This window comes from Lithobates pipiens, unplaced genomic scaffold, assembly GCF_037356315.1.
Source record: "Lithobates pipiens isolate NorthernLeopardFrog02 unplaced genomic scaffold, aLitPip1_a1.2 Scaffold_27, whole genome shotgun sequence".
NCBI lineage: Eukaryota > Metazoa > Chordata > Amphibia > Anura > Ranidae > Lithobates > Lithobates pipiens.
In genome coordinates this window covers 146,556,615-146,578,821 of record NW_027507788.1, presented here as the reverse complement: position 1 = coordinate 146,578,821, position 22,207 = coordinate 146,556,615, and the positions used below count along the sequence as shown (strand labels likewise).

The window sequence follows — 22,207 nt, the reverse complement described above, 5'->3', positions numbered from 1 at the left end:
CACAGCACCGGCCGGCGACATCACTCCCGGGGGGGGGGGGGGGTCACTTCCAGGTATCGGAGCTCTGGCGCTGTGATTGGCCAGATCCGCGATGACGTCACCCCCGCGTATGCACGTGGGAGCAGCCTGTAACTGCACAGTGTAACAGAAGCAGCGGCACGTATATGCTATTGCTTCAGTGCGCATGTGCCGATGACGTTGGCACATGCAAATACAGGGGATATCTCCTAAGTATGTATCCTGGGTAGCTACAGGTAAGCCGCCTTATGGGCTTACCTGTAGTAAAAAGTGGTCTGTAATGGTTTACAACCACTTTAAGGGTATATTCACACCTGATGTTGTGGGACTGCATTGCATGGCTATTCCAGTGCAGTCACACTGCTTGGACAAGGAAAAATTGTCTGGTCTCCGAAGGGCCCGGTTCATGCTACTGTGCTGGTATGGGTATAGTGTGCTGAAAGAGTACTGCATACACTATTTTCAGTGCAGAAGGCTGTCCATTGCTTCGCACCATGTTGCTGGCAGTTGAACTTTATGAGGAGGATTAGGGCTGCTCTGTGCAAAAATTGCATAGAGCGGGTAAATATAAACCTGTTTATTTAAAATTGGCCTTTACAATCACTTTAAAGCTATCCAGCAGCTTGGCCAAAGTCGGAAAGCTTACTTGGGGTACTTTTTAAAACTTTGCATTATGTAATGCCTTTCCTCTGAGCACACAGCCGTCCATAAAAGGCCAGTAGGAGTGTTCCTCCTGAAGTCTGAGCTGTGTAACTTTCTCTGCGCTTGCTGTGTCACCAATCGTTTTCAAGCTTGCTAGTCAGTTTTAACGTTCACCTCTGTGAATTTCCATTGTTCCTTTGATAGCAGACATATTTCTGTGCAGGACTGGTCCCAAGCCTTGAATTTGCCATTTAAAGCTGTAAAATGCAGGTGTATGCTGTGCTTTCCGTCATTGTGTGTTTAATTTTAATTTGGTGTGTAATATGTCCCCTAACATTTTCTGATGTCAAACCTTTGACACCATATTGTAAAGAAAATGTCTGAAGCCAAGCACATGTGGAAGGGGAAAAAATAGGCTTTTTACTACTACTATATAGCCCAGGAATCATGAACTGGCAGCTTTCGTGTTAGATTAAATTGGCATAGATTTTTATTGCTGATTAGATCTAGCATTAAAGTGGTTCTAAAGGCACAACATATTTTTACCTTAAAGCATCTCCTACATTAAGGTAAAAAAAATGTCCCTGATGTATACTTTGGAACTCTCTCGATCCAGTGCTCTGCAGTGCTTTTGGTCTCTTTACACTTGAGAGCAGCTGGAGCCATTTGCTCCTGCTGCTATTAAAATCCAGTGTTGAGGTAGCAGGGGAAGAGCTGAGCCACGCTCTGTCTATAGATGCACAGAACCTGACTCAGGAGCAAGCCCACGGGTGTGCCCCCATAGATGGTGGCGCACTGAGAATAGGAACCTAGCACCACCGGCAGGGGACACCAGACGATTAGATTCTGGGCTATGCTTTACAATACAATTTTCAGAGCAATTTAGTATAACCTTATTTTAGAAAAAAAAATTGTCTAAGTTGCTTTTGCAGGGTGAGAAGAGCATTTCTGTTTTGACACAGGTAAACAACTGTTGGAAGGCCCTAACATGTGGGTACCTTTAAGCAGGAAAGTACAGCCCATCGCTCCAGTGAGCGAAAAGGTGGCAGAGCAGAGACCTGTGACTGACAGTCATCAGCTCTCTGCTCATGGAGCTGTGAGAACTGAGCCATTGGTGGCGTTTGGACCGATGTTGCAACCACAAGTGGTTGTAGAGTCAATTTAGGTCCTTTTACCTACAGGAAAGCCTATAATAAGGCTTGCCTGTAGGTAGTAAATATCTCCTAAACTTGTACGGTTTAGGAGATATTCCCCTTGAATTGCGGCACATGCACACAGGGGGATTCTTGGCTGAAAGTCTGGCAGACACCGGACCCTGCTGGGAAGAAATCTCCGGTGCGAATGCGCGGGAGTGACTAGATCGGGGCTCCGGCCACTCACAGCGGCGGAGCCGCGATACCCGGAAGAAACACTGAGGAAACATGTCAGCTCCCTCGGTGTGGATCGGGCCGGATGTCGGGGGCCTCGTTCTAAAGTATTTCATAATGAGCTAGTATGCGGTGTACACTAGCTCATTATGCCTTTTCCTTTGCAGGTGAGTTAAAAAAAAAATAAAAAAATCTGCGGGTATACAACCACTTTAAGTGATTCTTAAATGAAATAAAAATAAAAAATAAAATAAAAAAATACTATTTTAAATGGCATAATTGGTCTCTGCCCCTTTGAAAAGACTTGCATCTTGGTAATATCTTGCAGTTATTAGATGCTGTCTTTTTTGTTTTTACAGAGGAACCAGATTTTCTGTAATCAAATGTATTGTCTTGAATTTAAATTCACTAAATTCAACCTAATTGTATGTCCTTATTTTACAGGATGCCAGGAAAGCATGTGCAGATGCCACTCTGGCTCAGGTAAACATTTCACCGTGCTTTACATTACTACTTTTCTAACAAAGGTAGTCTAAAAAAGCATTTGTTTTGGTATCTTCAACGGTTTTGTTTTTCTTTTTATTCTAGATCACAGCCAATATTGATCCAGTAGGTCGAATTCAGATGCGCACTAGACGTACCCTGAGGGGACACCTTGCTAAAATCTATGCTATGCACTGGGGCACAGATTCCAGGTGAGTGTGGCTATAGAATTTCTGTACCTGCATGTGAAGCCATTGTTGAAGCATACTCTTCAAAACTAGCTGTTGGCTGTCTTCTTACAAATTTCTGGGATTCCATACCTACTTATACAGGCATGCAAACAGATCAAGAACAGATAATGTACAAATCATGAGGCACTTGGTGATACTAAAGTGTAAATTGTACCTAAGGTAAAGATTTGCCTGACGTGCTTCACCTGTTTGAACATTCTTCTTTCCTGCTACTTCAGCCAGTCCCCCAGCTGTATCCACATTCAAGGAGTCTCTTTCCTCCAAATGATTCTATGGAGATGCCCTTGAAAGGGGGCTCCCAGCCAAGATTAGTGCTGAATGGATGTGTGTCCATTCAAACGCACAGCTCATGCAAGCCACATCTCTCTACCCCCCCCCCCCCCCCTCCAAGCTGACAGGGTGTTGGCCCTTGTGCTGTTCCCTTTGACCTGAGTGAGTGCACCCTCTTGCCCAAAAGGAAGTTGAAGGTGCTCTGAGGGTCCTGGGATTGATGGAGGTGAAACGGTAATAAGTGTTTGTGCACACACATCCACATACTTGGATAACACAGGGTCAGGTTGTCAGAGCTCACACTTTTCAGGTTTGTTTTTCCTGGTTTGGGGATGCAGGCAACCACCTCCCAGGCCAATGCCAAACCTGAGCACTGTCACCTTAGCTGGATGATGTTGGTCCTATGCAAACTTCATGTTGGTGTTCAAACAAGGTTTGGGGATTGAGATGTAATAAAATGGTTAGGCAAGTACTTTTACTGAGTGTGGTGTTAAAGTTGAGAAACAGTACTCTGACAGTGGTGATGTCAGGCCTGAGACCCCTAATCTAAATATTTTTATACGTGGGACTCAAGTGAAAAATTATTTGCACAGTTGCATGCATATTTGCTCTAGAATATGTATATTCTTACACCCAACGAGTATGTAAACACATTTGCATATACACATGCATGCACTCATACTCAGTAATTCCCACCTACATGAATGTACATGCTCAAAATGAAGCATTGCCTTTGTCCTCCTGGAAGTAGGCAAAGCAAGCAGCAGCAGTTCACGCTACGCTTTGCTGTCATCCTGCCACAGCTTTTGAGTTTTGTACACCCTACAAAATCACAAAAATGTTTTGGGACCTTGGTTAGGGAATAAAATGGTTTGCTTACCAATATTCTAGTATATAGCAAGTTGTAGGCACTCAAAGTTTGGGGAAAGCTGCATAATTTTTTCTTTAACCACTACAATACAGGGCACTTTCACCCCCTTCCTTCCCAGCCCAATTTCCATCTTTCATCGCTCTAGCGCTTTCAATTACAATTGCGCGGCCATGCTACACTGTACCCAAAGCAAATTGTTATCATTTTGTTCGCACAAATAGAGCTTTATTTTGGTATTATTTATTCACGACTCCGTTTTTTATTTTTTGCGATATAAGCGCAAAAAAGCGGAAATTTGGGAAAAAAAACATTTTCTTTTTGAAAAGAAATCCAATAAAATCAAATTTTGTCATAAATTTAAGCCAAAATGTATTCTGCTACATGTTTTTGGTAAAAAAAAAATCAGTTGAGTGTATAATAATTGGTTTGTGTGATTAGGGACATATGTACGCAAATGATCATGTACATGTGTGCAGGTGATCACGTACATATGTGTGCAGATAATCATTGGGACATGTGATTTTAGTGGGACATATGTGGGGGACATGTTTTTATTATTAGGGACATGTGTTTTTATTATTTGGGGACATATGTGGGGACTGTTTGTACTGTGTGGTGACACTAGACTGATGATCAGTGAGTAAAAAGCTGTAAAAAACAGCTCATACTCACTGATCATCAGCCGGCTGCAGCGTTCTACTCTCCTCTCCTCTCCTCTCCTCAGCAATGACTTCCGTGTGAGAAGAGAGCCGATTGCCTAGCAACCGGCTGTTTGTTTACATCACATGACGGCCGTGATTGGACACGACCGTCATGTGATCAGGAGGGCCAATCAGAGCCCTCCTGCCGATCTGAGATGTGCCGTGTCTGGGTGACACGAGCACATCGGGATCGCGCCGCTGCGCGGGCACGCGTGCGATCCAGCTACTTCTGATCAGGAGTAGACTGCTCCCACCCGGCCGTATATATGCATTGGCCGGGTGGGAAGTGGTTAAGCAGCACATATTCTGCACATCAGACCATTTAGTGGCAATGTGGATTTCAGCTATTTCATTCACAATGCTTTCCAAAGAACAGCAGATCAAAATGTAGGGTTGGCAGTCTATCAAAACAGCATCAGTACCACCAAGTGTGTTTCAGTCTTTCCTCCACTAGTTTTTCTCCTTTGAAGGCTGATTAAAATTTTTGTGTATGACAAACACGCTGTCTTTGCACAATTGTGCTCAGAGTATCAGTGGCATCTAAATTCCTATATTTTAGAAATGGGTCATATTAGTTTAGTGATCAGATCTCAGAACAAGTAATTTCTTATCGCTTGTAATGGCAACAACTTGCTCCTGTTGGAACTATGCTGCACTTGTGGTGATTCACTACTGGGAGCGTTATGTACAGCTTCACCATCAGGAGCCAATCATTTGATCTGTTTAGTGATCAGTTGCTCCGTGTTTTATAATCATTGTCATTAAAAAAAAAAGTCATTTTAACAGTGGCGTTCAACTGATGTTTTCCCAACTTTTCTCTACAGGCTGCTAGTTAGTGCCTCCCAAGATGGCAAGCTCATCATCTGGGACAGCTATACCACAAACAAGGTGCGTGATAAAACGTGAACGTTACAATAGAAACAGTGATAACTGTTTAAGGTTGCGTTACACAGCTGTTCAGGTTATGATCTCTTGGTAATTGTTTAGCGATGTTTGAAGTACATGCTGCTCCCATTTTTAGTTATTCACTGTCCAATTTAAGAATGCAAATATCCTTGGTGCCTCCAAAGCATTGAGTATGTGCCCTGTGCAATAATGAATTAAAAAATGTAAACTGTACAGACTATTCCTCTCTAATCAGCTGCCGTGCCTGATTTTCTTCTCTATGGGATTAAAATTTTGCAATGAGATCGATCAGGAGGCATTGTTGACCTAAACTTGCTAATGACTTGGCTGTCTATAGCCCCAATACTCTGTGACCAATAACAAGCAGGTAGCCAGTCAAATAAGAAATTTGCTTACTAAGGACTCAAATTTGGAAGCTTTTAAACTGGCATAGCAACCAAATAAAATGACACCAGTGGGAGCCTATTCAATATCTTTGTACAGGTTAATCAGCATTTCAGTGGTGTGAACCAGCTGAGAAATAATGTTTAGCAGGTTGCAGTAACCAATGTTTCAGTCTAATGTATACAAATTGGTGGAAAATTAAATGAATTGGGAATTGCCTTAGTGGGCAAGCCGTAAATGGTAAAAAAAAAAAAAAAGTAATGTGACTTATTTTTGTAACCAGCCTGTTTGGATTCACCCTTTCCTGCCTAAGGGTAAAACAAATGTTAATGCCCAAGCACAAATTTGCAACTTTGACATGTGTTGGTAAAACTGTACATGTCATGAAAACTACTTTGCTTTTTTTTTTTTTTTTTAATGGAGATCTTGTGATTTGAAAAAACAAAAACAAATTGGCATAAAATTAAAAAACTTGTTTCTTGCTACTTGCATAACCTACCACCAAAAAACAACCCAAAATAAATTCTCCTGCTATAGCCCAGAAACAAGAGTGCACATTTTGCTTTTTACTTTTTTTAATCCTACCTGAAACAGATACAAATTTAAAAAATGCTTTTTGTCTATGGACCTACAGAGCAGGCTTGGGAGCGAGCCCTCAGGAGTGCCCTCATAGCAAGTGACTTGCTACTGTGGACACTTGGCAAGGGAAAAGGAGCCCAGAGTCGGTGGCAGTGTAATTGTCAATTATTGTCAGTGTTAAGGTGAGTGTCTTGGGCAAGAGAACATTTTATATTTAATTTCTTTAGGTAGGACAAAAATATATATATTCTCTCATCTTGACCCTGCTACTGGTACAAAGAAAAGAAAAAATCATGCAGACGTGTGTTATTGCCATGATGGTCAAGCCAAGAGTAGGAGAATTTATTTTGCAGGTTTTTCTGGTGGTGGATCATGGTAAATTAAAAAATATAAGGCTAACTCTTTTTTTAACCTGTTAGTCATTTTGACATTGCTCTCATACATTTAAACAACATTTTTGCTAGAAAATTGGAACCACCAAACATTATGTATATTTTTTTTTTAAGCAAAGACCCTGCCGATTAAAATGGTGGCTGTTGCAATTTAATATCCTGCAATATTTTTCAATAAATGTTCAGTAGTTCTGTAATCCACAATTATTATTGAAAACCTATTTCAAAACCACTCTAAGCAAGGTAAATCAACAGTTATGACGACATAGAACCAATGTTCCTCCAACTATGAGTCTCCTCAGTATAAAGATTGTAGGTGAAGTGAAGGGTACAGGAGGCAATAACCATTATTCTGGTGAAAATAGGTTGGCTTTTTTAGAATTATTTTTCTTGCCCTGACATTAGCAGAAATGCCTTGTGTGTTTTGCAATCACAGGGGGCGGGTCACTATAACGTTTAAAAAAAATAAACTTCAAGGCACAATTCACACTGCCAAGACTTGAGTCACGTGACCTCCCATGTTGGTCAATGAGAGCTATCTTCATTTGCACTACTGGAGTCACTCCGACTTTAGAAAAGGTTCTTGTACTACATCAAGGCAACGTCTATCCGACCGTACACTTTAATGGAAGTCGCCTCCAAGTCAGATCCTAATCTATATTGATGTGATTTTGATCCGACATTACAGGGAGATTACCCAGGCATTCCATGAATGTGGCATCAAGTCGAACTCATGTCGCTAGCAAATTGCCAGGAAGTCTCAGCATAAGGCTGCTTTCACACTGGAGTGGGCGTTGATGGTAAAACGCTGGTATTTGTAGCGGCGCTTTACCCTTGTTTTTGCAGAGGTTTTCACCCACTACTGGGGCGTCTTTAACCCCCTCTACTGACTGAAAGTGCTAACTACCCACAAAGCGCCGCTGCAGCAGAGCTTTGGCGGTGCTGCCCATTCATTTCAATGGGAAGGAGCTGTGTATACACCAATCCTTCATTGCTCCGAAGATGCTGCTTGAAGGAGGTTTTTTATTATTTTTTTATTTTATTTTTTACATCACCTTAGTGTCAAAACCCTCTGGCTTTGACACTGCAGGGGAGATGTTTTACAGGTGCTATTTTAGCCCAAAAGCGCCTGAAAAATGTCTTAGTCGCATTACTTTCAGGTCATGGTAGTGTGAACCAATCCTAAACTGTGCTTTTAAGCTGGGTACACACAGCCTGCTGGATTGCACGAAAAAAACCTGACTGCACCAGTTGGAGCCGCTGTACTAACCATGTGAGGTTAGTCCAGTGATCTCCCCAGCTGAGCTGTTTTGTTCTGACAGGTGGGTGGCCCCCCCACTAGAACACTCCTATAAGCGCAATCTGCCATTGGCTGAGAGTGCTGATCAGTAGTCTCAGTCCTTGGGCCGACTGAAAGCTTTTTGTTTTTTTAACGGGCCGTGGTCTCCCGACATTCGACCTGTGTGTACGGGGCTTTTTATTCTTTTATCAACATTTTTTTGCCATCAGAAGGGATAAACAACCCTAGTTGTGATGGCATGGGGCATGACGGTTCCTCTTTATGGAGGAATCTAGGGTCTGTTGGAACCCCATATCTCTCCTCTGGCCTCCAAAGCATCTGATCAAACTGAGATTGCTGGTATTGGCTTGTTTACATGGGGCTCAAACCAGAAACGACTAAATCCTTTTCACTTCCGATTTCTGAGATCAAGCAGTGGGAGGAACATCAATTGCTCACTGTCTTTGGAAACTGATGCCACCACTTGCATCCTTGCCAGGCTCCCTGATGGGATAGGAGACACCTGGTAAGAGCCCATTCACACAGGGGCAACTCCTGATCCGACTTCAGGTCGCCCCTAGTCGCCTCAGGTCGCCTCAGGTCGGACAACATTTAAAAAGCAATGTAAGTGAATGAGAGCCGTGTTAATGCACGCTACTGAAGTCGCTCCGACTTCAAAAAAGGTTCCTGTACTACTTCTATCCGACTTGTAGGCGACCGGTACCCATTGATTTCAATGGAGGTCGCCTCCAAGTCGGATCTCCGTCTATACGGAGGCGACTTTGACAGAATTATCAGCTCTCAAGAGGGAACTCCACGGCAAATTTCTGAAAAAAAATTGGCGTGGGTTCCCCCTCCGAGAGCATACCAGGCCCTTAGGTCTGGTATGGATTCCAAGGGGAACCCCCTACGCCGAAAAAACGGCGTGGGGGTCCCCCCCAGATCCACACCAGACCCTTATCCGAGCACGCTACCCGGCCGGCCAGGAAAGGGGGTGGGGACGAGCGGGCGGCCCCCCCCCTCCTGAGCCGTACCAGGCCGCGTGCCCTCAACATGGGGGGGTGCCTTGGGGGAGGGGGGGCGTGCGGCCCCCCCCACCCCAAAGCACCTTGTCCCCATGTTGATGAGGACAAGGGCCTCTTCCCGACAACCCTGGCCGTTGGTTGTCGGGGTCTGCGGGCGGGGGGCTTATCGGAATCCGGGAGCCCCCTTTAATAAGGGGGCCCCCGGATACCGGCCCCCCACCCTATGTGAATGAGTATGGGGTACAATGTACCCCTACCCATTCACCTGTGAAATAAAGTACAATAAAACACACAACACAGAGAAAAAGTATTTTATTGCACAGCCGGGGGTCTTCCGTCTTCGGGGGTCTTCTCGCCGGACTCCTCCGCTATGTGTGTGTAGCTCTTTTGCCAGCGGAGGAGTCCGGCTTTCTTCCTCCCCGCCGCCGGCCTCTTCTCCCGACTTCGGGGGTCTTGTCCCCCTCTTCGGTTCTTCTGCCGGGCCACCGCGCCTGGTCCGGTGGCCCGGTCTTCTGTCGCCGTCTTCCGTTCTTCTGTCGCCGCCTTCGGTTCTTCTGCCGGGCCACCGCGCCTTCTTATAGCTCTTTTACAGGCGGTGGCCCGGTCTTCCGTCGCCGCCGCCGCCGCCGCCGCCTTCCGTTCTTCTCCTTCTTCTTCTCCTGGAGATGTTGACTCGACGAGCTCTCCGGCCACAATGCCAGGGACGCGCTCCGCTGCCTCTTATATAGGGACAATGGGGCGGTGTCACATGGGTTGATGTCACATGGGTTGGTCACATGGGTTGATGTCACATGGTGACCCCGCCCCCTTACCATGTGACATCAACCCATGTGACCAACCCATGTGACATCAACCCATGTGACACCGCCCCATTGTCCCTATATAAGAGGCAGCGGAGCGCGTCCCTGGCATTGTGGCCGGAGAGCTCGTCGAGTCAACATCTCCAGGAGAAGAAGGAGAAGAACGGAAGGCGGCGGCGGCGACGGAAGACCGGGCCACCGCCTGTAAAAGAGCTATAAGAAGGCGCGGTGGCCCGGCAGAAGAACCGAAGGCGGCGACAGAAGAACGGAAGACGGCGACAGAAGACCGGGCCACCGGACCAGGCGCGGTGGCCCGGCAGAAAACCGAAGAGGGGGACAAGACCCCCGAAGTCGGGAGAAGAGGCCGGCGGCGGGGAGGAAGAAAGCCGGACTCCTCCGCTGGCAAAAGAGCTACACACACATAGCGGAGGAGTCCGGCGAGAAGACCCCCGAAGACGGAAGACCCCCGGCTGTGCAATAAAATACTTTTTCTCTGTGTTGTGTGTTTTATTGTACTTTATTTCACAGGTGAATGGGTAGGGGTACATTGTACCCCATACTCATTCACATAGGGTGGGGGGCCGGTATCCGGGGGCCCCCTTATTAAAGGGGGCTCCCGGATTCCGATAAGCCCCCCGCCCGCAGACCCCGACAACCAACGGCCAGGGTTGTCGGGAAGAGGCCCTTGTCCTCATCAACATGGGGACAAGGTGCTTTGGGGTGGGGGGGCCGCACGCCCCCCCTCCCCCAAGGCATCCCCCCATGTTGAGGGCACGCGGCCTGGTACGGCTCAGGAGGGGGGGGGCCGCCCGCTCGTCCCCACCCCCTTTCCTGGCCGGCCGGGTAGCGTGCTCGGATAAGGGTCTGGTGTGGATCTGGGGGGGACCCCCACGCCGTTTTTTCGGCGTAGGGGGTTCCCCTTGGAATCCATACCAGACCTAAGGGCCTGGTATGCTCTCGGAGGGGGAACCCACGCCAATTTTTTTTCAGAAATTTGCCGTGGAGTTTCCCCTTGAGCTCATTCTCTGCTTGGCCGCGGCAAAAGTCGCCTGGCCTGGGGCGACTTGTAAGTCGTCCCAAGTCGCGCTTGAAGTCATCACAAGTCGTTTTGAAGTCGTCCCAAGTCGCCGCTGTCAAGTCGTGTCCAAGTAGCCTGATCAAGTCGCCTACAAGTCGTGTTGCCCCTGTGTGAATGGGCTCTAAAGGGGAAGACTCCATTCCACTGCCTGTATACCTGCTCTGATCACTTTTACCTAATAATCTCTAGCTAGAAAGAACAATACCAAGATCGTGACTGTAGCTGCAGTCATGATCCTGGTAAAGTCACTTTAAACCGAGACTGTTTATGCACGGCCTAAGGATGTGGAGTGCGTAACTTTTTTTTTTTTTTGGTTACAATTTGGGACTGTTTTCCTTTTTATGATGGCGTTTATCCATAAGGTTTTGGGAACACTTTACTCTTGTCCCTGTCACCGGCCATCCAACATTATCCCCCATACACATCTCCCACAGCTTAAGTGTAGTGAAGGGAGCCAAGGATATTGTAGCCCAGAAGTAATATGCCGGGTGGGTTTGTTTTGGGCACACCTGCAGAATACAGATAAAGATTGATAGTCACGACATCCAGGCCTGGCACTAATAGTTTATATTGATTGTTGTACAATGAATCCACCACATGAAGTGCTAATGACAGAATTTGATTATGCACAGAGGCATGCCTCCTTAGGAGTGGGCAGAGCTAGCCAGCGATTAGGAAATGCAGGCAGAGTTCTGCTTAATCATACTACTGCCAACTGTTCTCTTGACCGATGAAATTGTCAAAATTCGCAGAGCAAACTACTCGGGGGGAATGGGAGGACCAGTTACTCTAATGAAAATAGAATTTGCCTGCAGTGGCGTTTTTAAATGTGAAGTCCATACATCTGTACACTTTTTATATTTGAGAAATTATGAAATGGATACTGATGTCATGTGTAGCCTTCTGACAGGATTCAAGGCAGCCTGGCTTTAATCTGTTCTTCCTGCAGCACAGCTCCTGTGATTAATGGCTGAGGGATACAGGAAGCAAAGGGCGCTGTAAAGTAAACCTTTTATTATGTAAACTCTAGTGTCAAAGGTTAAAAGTATGCTTTGTCTCCTGTGAGAACAAAGTTCATATCCATGTTACCCAGATTAAGAAAAGCATTGCCCATTCTGCAAGGACTATACTGCCCATCTTTGAGACAAATCCTTGTTCGTTAGGTTGTGGATTAAATGTTCTGTAAAGTGCTTCTCAGCAGTGTTGGTTCACAATCTATAGACTGATAAAGAGCTTGCTGCAGAAAATGGTTCCTGCTGTAATCTGAAGCCTGTACTACAGCAGCTCTAATGTGGTATTTCTAGATGAGCAACTTTCCTCTCCTTCCTGGCATCAGTGATTGGGTTACTTGATGTAACAGAGTTCCTGACCTCCTTTACTTGTGGTTTGCAGCTTCTTCCTGCATCACTCGACACATTCAGGCTTTTAAGAGAGGTCCTGGGTTTGAAGTACTTGGCTTGGATTTCATGTTTGCAGTCCTTCTATGGGGCTGTTAAGGTTATGGTGAGGTAGCCCAAAAAAACAAGTCCTAAAAAGGCTGAACAGCAATGATTTAAAAAACTGAAGGTTTTTGCAAGTCCTAAAAGGATTTATTGTAATCACCTCAGCTCAGGAAGCATTGTTCGCCATTTTAAGCACAGCGCTATAATTGCGTGGTCATGCAGCCCTGTACCCAATCAAAATTTCATCTTTCTTTTGGTGGTATTACCACTGGCTTTTTACACTTTTTTTATTAAAACAAAAAATGTAAAAAGTGAATTTTTTTTTTTTCTGCTTTAAAACTTCTCAATTAAAATGTATTCTACTCCGTCTTTGGAAAAAACAAAATCCCAATTAGTGTATATTTGCATGAAAGTTATAGCGTCTAGGAACTATGGTGTGTGTGTATATTGGATTTTTATTTTTTTAATACTTCTGATGCAGTAATTAGCGACTTACAATAGTACTATGATTGTGCAGTTGGCAATCTGACACTAAGGGCTAGTTTACACTTGCTTCAAAACATGCCTTCGGACACGCTTTGTTAAAGCTTTCTGAACCCCAGTCAAAGCACCCGTCTCTAAATAAAATGGTTAGCATTCAGTCCTGTTTACACCTTGCTTTTGCCTTTGTTCTTTGGTGGAGCTTCAATGGGGCTTCAAAGTAACAAGCTTTGCCATAGACTTCTATAGAGGCTTTCAAGACACTTTGAAGCACCACCAAAGCTACATGGGGTATAATTTCTGAAGCAAGGTGTAAACAGGACTTGAAGCTAACCATTTTCTTTAGTGACATGAGCTTTGACTGGCGTTCAGAGAGCTTTAACAAAGCCTGTCCAAAGCCTTGTTTGGAAGCAAGTGTACATGAGCCCTAACTACCACTGACAGTGATGAGTGTTAACATTAAACACTGTCACGGTACCAATGACACTGGCTGGGAAGGGGGTAAATGTGTGCTTAAAGTAGTTGTAAACCTGCCATGAAATCTGAACAAAGCACATTGCATACCTTCTTAGTGTTTACTTTTCTCTCTCCAAAACTCTAAGGGCTAGTTTACACTTGCTTCAAAACATGGCTTCGGGCACGCTTTGTTAAAGCTCTCTGAATGCCAGTCAAAGCTCATGTTGCTAAATAAAATGGTTAGCTTAGTCTTGTTTACACCTGCTTTTGCTTGGGCCTTCAGTGGGGCTTCAAACGAGCGTTGCCATAGACTTCTATGGGGGCTTTGGAGCCCCACTAAAGCTACACGGGATATCATTTTTGAAGCAAAGCCAAATCGAGATGTAAACAGGGCTGTAAGCTAACCATTTTATTAATGGGTGCTTTGACTAGTGTTCAGAGAGCTTTAACAATGTGTGTCCGAAACCATGTTTTGAAACTAGTGTACACTAGCCGTTAATGTGTGGTGAAGCCGAAGCAAGTGTAAATTAGTAAATTACTCTGGTACTTTGTTCCTCTGTTATCACCATGTGTGACTTCTTAGAAGTTTTCCTGACATATGAGACACATTTGAGACGGGGAGGGAGCTCGTCTATTCACAACACAGCTCTACATCCTTCCTTTGTTCATGTGCCTTCTGTGGAGAGGGGTGTGTCTCTTTCCTCCAATCGTACAGACTAACTGCAGCTCTCCACCCCCTCCTCTGATAACAGATGTAGAAGGATTGTATCACAATTATGCACTTTTGAATGAATGTAGAAACAAGACTGAAGATAAACAAGTTTAAAATCATGTAGGAGGATTTGTTTAATATGTATCTGAGGCTGTTCACTTCACTGGGTGGTGTATGAGGGTTTATAACCACTATGGTCTCCCTGGTTATCCTCATCCATCCCTTCTATAATTAGTCAGCTGACCTGCCATATGTGCTTCCGCAATTGTCTCTGCGGACACTGTAGGTTGCGGAGAAGCAGAGCTCTCCCTTTTGGGTGGAGCTCCACTTCTCTTCTTTTTTTTTTTTTTTATCAGCATGAATCACTTCTGACAGGTTTTGCTGATACCAAGAGAGTATTTGTGGAGGGACCTCCAGCAGACTGACAGCCTCAGCTCTGTTCCAGGGGGTAGAACTCGTCCATTACGGGCGCCACCACCTCTCTCCATGCCACCCCCTATATGTAGAATATATAGATGCGTGCATAGCGGCACCCCCTATTCATGCATCCGACCCCTTTTCGGATGCTGGGCACCTAAATTACAGCAGTGGAGGTGTTTTTTTGAAGCGTCTGATTAGAGCCATAGGCTTCAAGAAAAGTGGACTCGGAGCGCAAAGTATTGTGCTTGTAGTCCGCCAATGTGCGTTAGAAATATTCATTTCCCTTTCTAACACTGAACCGCCAATCGGGAAGCACAGATCTAATGCCTGTCACCTGATTGGCTGAAGGCACAGGTGATCCCTTTGGACGCCTAGCAGAAGGGAAGAAGAGACGCACAGAAACATCTAACTTAAAATGCATGTGGTGGCACTTTAAAGATTGTAGGCGGAGACTTGCAAATCATCCTTCTGCCCCTGTAGCTTACTGTGCATCCAGAACTGCTGGTTTCTCAAACAGATCTATTCTAAATATAGCATCCTTTATTCTGCAATTCATTTGTCTAGTGCTGACACATTTTGCAAGTGTTGAACCATTGATATCCATTGCTGCCCCTAATGAGCGTAATCTTTTATTCCTGCCAGAGTCGAAACAGCCTTTCATAGATGGGAAGACTATTAGACCCCTTTCACACCAGGGCGTTTTGCAGCGCTATAGCGTTAGAAATGGCGCCTGCAATCCGCCCTAAAAAAGCTGCACCATTGTTTGTAGTGTGAAAGCCCCGAGGGCTTTCACGCTACAGCGGTGTGCTGGCAGGACGTCAGGGAAAAGTCCTGCCAGCAGCTTCTTTGGAGCGGTGTGTTAACCGCTCCTCCCCATTGAAATCAATGGTGCAGCGCTGTAGTACCGCCGGCAAAACGCCACTATTGCAGCACATTGCTGGCGGTTTTAACCCTTTCTCGGCCTCTAGCGGGGGTAAAAGCGCCCTGCTAGCGGCCGAAATGCGCTGCAAATCCGGCGGCGTTTTACCACCCAAGCCTGAAAACTTGAGGCTTCATGTACACTGCTGCTGAGGCATTTTAAACGCCAAATTCTTGTAAACGTGGTAACTCACGTTTAGCTGTGTCCTTTCACAGATGTTTTTAATCGATGTTTTTGACCAATTAAAGAGAATTTTTTGCATGTAAACGTACCAAAATTTATATTTTTAAACGTTTACTATCTGTCAAGGTAGATCATTCAGGGGAGGTTTACAATGTCCCGTGTACATGAAGCTTTGATGTTTGAGCTGTACCTAATGACCTTGCGTAGCTTTTTATAAACTGAATCTGCTGCGTGGTCTTTGGCCTAGGCAGTTTCCTGTGGCTGGTGGTCAAAACATTCCTATCCTGAATGAGATTCTTCTGCATTCAGGAGACAGTGGTTGAGGGAAGCTGAACCTAAATGCGTCGGCTCCTAAACTCTGCTAAAAGCCTATGTGTACATTGACACACAGGCTTTTCTGGAGTTGAGTTTAGGATCTTTAGCCCAAAAAAGTCAAAAGCTCCTAAACTCAAGTTAAGCAGCTAGTGTAAATTGCAACAGAATGCAAAGCTGCAGCAGGAGGTTGAGTTGAGGGAAAGCATAAACACCCAAGAACATGGGTTACTACACAGGACATGCTATTCAAATGATTGGTCTAGCATCTTGGTCCAGGCATTAGATTTGACCTTGGATACCTGAGCAAAGATGGAACTGGCCTTCTCGTAGGAAAGGCAGTGTCAAGGAGTATACAGTCATTTGATTATTGTATGAATCTGCAAAATAAGACTAAAGTACCCTGCTAACAATTGTGTGGCTTCATCTTCGCTAGGTAGCTTTATTTGCCTTATACAGTTTACCTACATTTAATCACTTAATGCTGTAAAGATTTTGTTAGTGCAACTAGACACTGTCTACAGTAACTATTTTTATTCCTTAAGTTGCTAGAATTTGGAAATATACTTTTTTTTTTTTTTTTTTTTTTTACATCAGTTGCTTTCTGGTTTCTGTCTTGGGTCAAAATGTCCTACATCTCATGAGTGTTCATGGGCATTTTTTTTTTTTCAATCTCGAGGAGGGGCTGTCTCAGCTAAGCACACCCACCTGTCTGCATGCCTGAGCTAAGTGCAGATGTATTCCAGGAAGTAAATGCTACATGAATCATCTGCCCATAAGCAAGATGGCCTCAGCTAGAAATGCTAGGGGGTGTCTTTCAAAGTGATCTCAACAAAATAAAGCATGGAGACATGGATGGATGAGTTTGCTTTGAATATTAAAAAAATTATTGGAAAAGTGTTTTCAGATAATGGTCCCCAGATTCAGTTAAGTTTCACATTAAACTGTAAAGCGAAATATTCCTGGAAATACCTGCCATTTTGGAGATATATATATATGTATGTATGTGTGTATGTGTATATATATATATATATATATATATATATATATATATATATATATATATATATATATATATATATATAATGTGTATGTATGTGTATATATATGTATGTGTGTGTGTATATATATATATATATATATATATATATATATATATATATTGTAGGATGCACCGAGGTTTATATATAGGGATGTCGTGCATGTGGCCTGATGTGTACCAGGTTACCATTATCAAAAGCAGAGCTTTCTTTATTGCCAATTCGGATCACAGCAACGTTTCCCTGCCTTTTTATCAGCTACTGATGCATACATACACACTATTTTTGTATGTCTGTAGATTTACTTATTGAATGAGCAATAAGATCCCTCAGCTGCAACCCCTGCTTTGTGTGTGTGTGTGTGTATAAGGCCCCTTTCACACATGCGGACAGTATGTCCGTATTTCATCCATCCGTCCATCCTATGGGATAGCGGGTGTCTGCGGATGAACATCTGCAGACACCCGCTATTGTCCCCCTCCACAATTGTCCGATTCCGCAGACGGAGGAAAATCCTATTTTTCTATCCGTCTGCAGAGCGGATCGGATGAACACAGACAGACGGTCCGTGCTCATCCGATCCCCCATAGAGAACGGAGAGCTGACAGGGTGCGGTCCCGGCACACTGCCGCCGGCTCAGCGGGGACAACGGAGCGATCCCCACTGAGCCAGCGGATCATTACTGATCCGTCCCGTGTGAAAGGGGCCTAATATATATCCATTTTTTGTTTTCCATTTTTCCAAATTAGTATTGTAATTCTGTCACAGCTGTGATTTCAAACCTGTAATAGTTCAGCTACTAAAATGTCATGCAGTTGTCCCATTATAGTAAGAGGTTGGTTTCCTTGGCAATGTTCCATGTCCAAAGTGTTGCATTTTTTAAATGGTTTTAAGGGTTATTTTTCTCTATATTTTCACTGTAAAAGGTGTAATCTACAACAATTAGACTGAGATTTGACTGACTTACACAATTTAAAGTGGAGGGCCACCCTGAAAAAAGAACATGCATTAAAAATTAGAAAAAAATCATTTAAAAAATAGAGAATTTTTTTTATTTTAATTTTTTATTTACCAGAAATGCCTGTTGCTATGCACATCATCCTAATCTGCCTCTTCCTCCTCCGCGGAGATCTTCTTTCTTCTCTCCTCCGTGCGGCGTCTTCTGGGTAATGGGTCGCGCTGTGTTCTGGGAACTGTGTCCCAGAACACAGCGCGTCCCATTCACAAAGCACTGCGCGACTCGCGCGTGCGCAGTAGGAAACGGGCAGTGAAGCCGCAAGGCTCCACTGCCGGTTTCCCTTACCCAAAATGGCGGTGCCGGGACCCGAGATCAAGGGACGGGTCAGCCTAGGACAGCCGACATCGCGGGCGCCCTGGACAGGTAAGTCTACTTATTAAAAGTCAGCAGCTACAGTGTTTGCAGCTGCTGACTCTTAATTTTTTTTTTTTCAAAACCGGCCCTCCTCTTTAATCATGCTTTGTAAGTGCTGGTTCACACTAGTGCAGCTTTAGGCACACAGTCATAAAACACATTATATTCAAGGGTGTCCTTTCATATAAATGTGACTCAGTATGGTGCAAATTTGGAAAAGGTTTCTGTGCTACATTGGTGCAATTTTTACAGTGTCTTTTGGCCACATATGTGCACACTACATAATTACAGTGAAAATCGCGTCAAAATTACATTGCAACAGTGTAATCCAAGCCTTCCTAGGATAATCGGAAATGGAGTCATTGCATTGTCACAAGTGTTTTTAAGCCTCTTGAAAAATTACATTTGGTTGTAAGACACTAACTCCTTGACAATTCTCCAGTTTTTTGTAAAATATTTCAGCTAGTTACAAAATCATCATACCCGATGCTATAGTATCAACCATACAACTTAAAAGTAAACCTGCATTTGGAGAAACATCTGCTACATCTACCATCTTAAAGTGCTTGATGGTCATACTGTGACTCTCTTGCCTAAAACAGTCACCAAGCCAAAACAAGCCTATTGATGAAAATGTAACTTTCCTAATCTGCATACTTGTCCAGGATCGAATGATTGACAGTGGTATCCCCATATTCCTCCAACCAAAGTCCAGCTTGAGAAGATGAAAGTCTAGTCTACCTTAACTCTTATCTTATTGGAACTGAAATTAAAGTGATTGGAAGGGGTTTTTAATTTTTTATAACAGACATGGCATACTTTCCTCCACTGTGCAGCTCGTTTTGCAGAGTGGCCCCAAACCTGGTCTTTTGGGGTCCCCCGGCGGCTCTCGCGGCTCCTCCCCACACCAGATAACCCCCTCAGGAGAGAGCTTCTCCTAGGGGGGTTATCTTGCAGGAGCACTCCTGAGTCTAGCATTTGCATCCATAGACACGAATGCTGGACTTTCCATCAATCTTTCCAATCAAGAGCAGGGACCCCGTGGCGAGAGGGAGAGCGCGTCTCCACCATAAATATGGTGATCGGGTAAGTAAATCAGGGGGGCTGGTGGGCCGTTCACTGCCAGGTGTTTTCACCTTAATGCATAGGATGCATTAAGGTGAAAAAAGTGAGGGTTTACAACTCTAAAGATTTGCGTATGTAGATTTTAGTACAATGTGCAACCTATCAATTTCTTGGGTAGGAGGGACCTGAAGAATGGCTGCCAAAAGATCTGAAGAACCGCACTGGTCACTATAGGAAACAAGACACATCTAACAGTCAAGCCTCTTATCTGACCATCTATTTCTTCTTTTCTTAGGTTCATGCAATTCCCCTGCGCTCTTCTTGGGTGATGACCTGTGCATATGCCCCATCTGGAAACTATGTGGCTTGCGGTGGTCTTGATAACATTTGTTCAATTTACAACCTGAAAACTCGTGAAGGAAATGTGCGAGTAAGCCGTGAGTTGGCTGGGCACACAGGTGAGTTTGAATCATAAAGCATAGCTAGAAAATGTTGATTTGACTGTGGGGATAGATGTGCATTTTTCAACAGCTCCTTTAATACAACCATCCTCAGATTTTGCTTCATGTTTTGCTATATCATGGCAACTGAGAAGTTCTTTCTGGTGTTGTAATATGTGTAGCCTCTGACATTTGTTCACCTTTTTTATAGCAATTGCCTTTAAAGAGTAACTGTACTTATTACATCTGTAGCTGTCATTCTACTTCATATGTTACTGGGCAGAATGGGAACATAGGATAAGGGCTAATGGGCCTTAATAAGGGGAAATAGGAGCCTTGCACCACTTCCTCCTCGGAAACCAATTCTGATGGAGAAAAATATATTCCCATAAGATCTGTACCAAATTCATCAAAATGATTCAGCTATTGAAGATATGCCAACCTTTAGTGTACCAGGTATAGCTCAAAATTAGCCCAAAATCAGATGAATCTCAAATGAGGGCTTTAGAATTCCAAGGTATAGGTAGAAGTTTCCACAAAATAAAATATAATTAAAGATATCATAATTAAGATTCACCAAGATGCTGTAACATAATGACACATCTAAGCTTACCTGCCATATATCAAGGAACACAAAGGTATACTCATGCAGCTAGAAGTCCTCCAACTGTAGATGACGACAAAGGAAATGTAAAACTAAACCCACAGAGAGCTAAGCCAGTTCCTATGATAATGGTCATTAAATATTCTCTGCATTCATGCACTATAAGGGGAGCTTGCCCAGGGAGAAATTGCTGCCAGTCACCACCACCTCCTTGCGCATGCCTAATGGTAGCAGCTGGGTGGCCTGATAATGTAATCGGACAGTTTTGGCACAACTTGACGTTGGGCTGTAGGGGTATTTAAGAGGGGCTGCGGAGGAGGTGAAATGCGGATATTTCTCCCTGGGCAGGCTCCCTTTTTATAGTGCGTTATCTACAGCTGATGGAAGACTTTATAGTTGCATGTTTTTACAGGAACACAGCTGGCCCTGTATTACTTGCTATGTTGCAAAGTCCCCGTTTGAGATTCATCTCATCTGGGCTAATTTTGCCCTACATCTGGTACACTAATCTCTAGAAGTTGGCATCTTTCTTTTGATGCCTGAATCATTTTATTTTGATGGTTTTTGTACAAGTACCCCTAATTATGGGAGTCCTTGTCCTCCTTCAATTTGTTTCTGAGGACTTGTTGCGAAGCTACCATTTGCCCTTATTGAGTGCCTAATGACCCTTATTTTATGTTCCCATTTTACCCAGTAACATAGAACGACAGATACAGATGTAATAAGATGTGTTATATACGGTTTCTACATACACATTTCAGTTCAATTGGAGACTTCCCATGGGCCCTTCTTCTGCTTGTCTTGATATCCCAGTGGCAACCCAGGGAAGTTTCATATGCACTCGCTGTTCAGATATACAAGGTGCAAATACATGATTGGTTTAAAACATCTCTGCGATAGATACAATATATTTCATTTACATATTTTATCTGCTCAGGTACTGCTTTCTTCATGTGTCTTGAAGCAGAAATGTGAAAAATTTTGTATCGTAAGCACAAATTGGTATTAATGACCTATATAGACCTTAGTGCTTTTATGTATTATGATTGTCATAATACTTTTTATTGCACTTCGTGTCCCTTGATATGCTAGTAAAGCTGACTTTTTCTCTAGATAATTCTGTTTTCTATACAAATGTGGCATTTTAAAAATATTTGCAAACATACTCCAAATTTACTTGATAGAGGGTGTGTGTAGCTGAACAGTGGGCCTGTCTTGTGATTGTACCAAGTTCACACTGGCATTAAAAACGCCCCTCAGACGACTATGCAAATTATACAATGGACAGCACAGTGCTGTTCACATTATCAAAACCTGAAGCGTAGGCGTTGTTTCCCTTCAAAATTGAAGCCTTATGTCGAGTCGGGAGGCGCTTGAAGCCTTTAAACGCCTCCCATTCAAGTCTATTGTAATGCTTTGCAAATGCCCTGGCAGGCAGTTGCGGCATGTTAAAATTAGTTCATTTGCTGCGTCACATTTGCGGAGAGGTTTTAACGTGCCTTAACGCTCATCAAATGCTTCTAAACTGCACATAGAGCATTTGGGGAATTTTTTATTTTATTTTAATGCTTGTAAATTGCCAGTCTAATGCCCACACTAAAGCTTGTTGATGTGAGTCTAACGCTATAGGAGCGTTTCTTAAGCTATAGAAATTTAGTCAAGGGTGAACAAACCCTTAAGCTTGCATACACATGGAGATTAAAAACCACCTCTTAT

The 22,207-nt window shown here is 43.9% G+C and overlaps 1 protein-coding gene across 4 annotated transcripts in view; it reads left to right on the top strand.

Annotated features, from left to right (window-relative positions):
* Positions 1 to 22,207, top strand: part of GNB1 (G protein subunit beta 1) — a 115,280-nt gene that overhangs the window by 70,170 nt on the left and 22,903 nt on the right. For all 4 annotated transcript variants that reach the window (XM_077457637.1, XM_077457639.1, XM_077457638.1 and 1 more), the window contains exons 3-6: positions 2,472 to 2,510; positions 2,616 to 2,722; positions 5,428 to 5,491; positions 19,743 to 19,905. In XM_077457637.1, the coding sequence (XP_077313763.1) occupies positions 2,472 to 2,510; positions 2,616 to 2,722; positions 5,428 to 5,491; positions 19,743 to 19,905 (373 nt within the window). The remainder of the gene's footprint in view (positions 1 to 2,471; positions 2,511 to 2,615; positions 2,723 to 5,427; positions 5,492 to 19,742; positions 19,906 to 22,207) is intronic.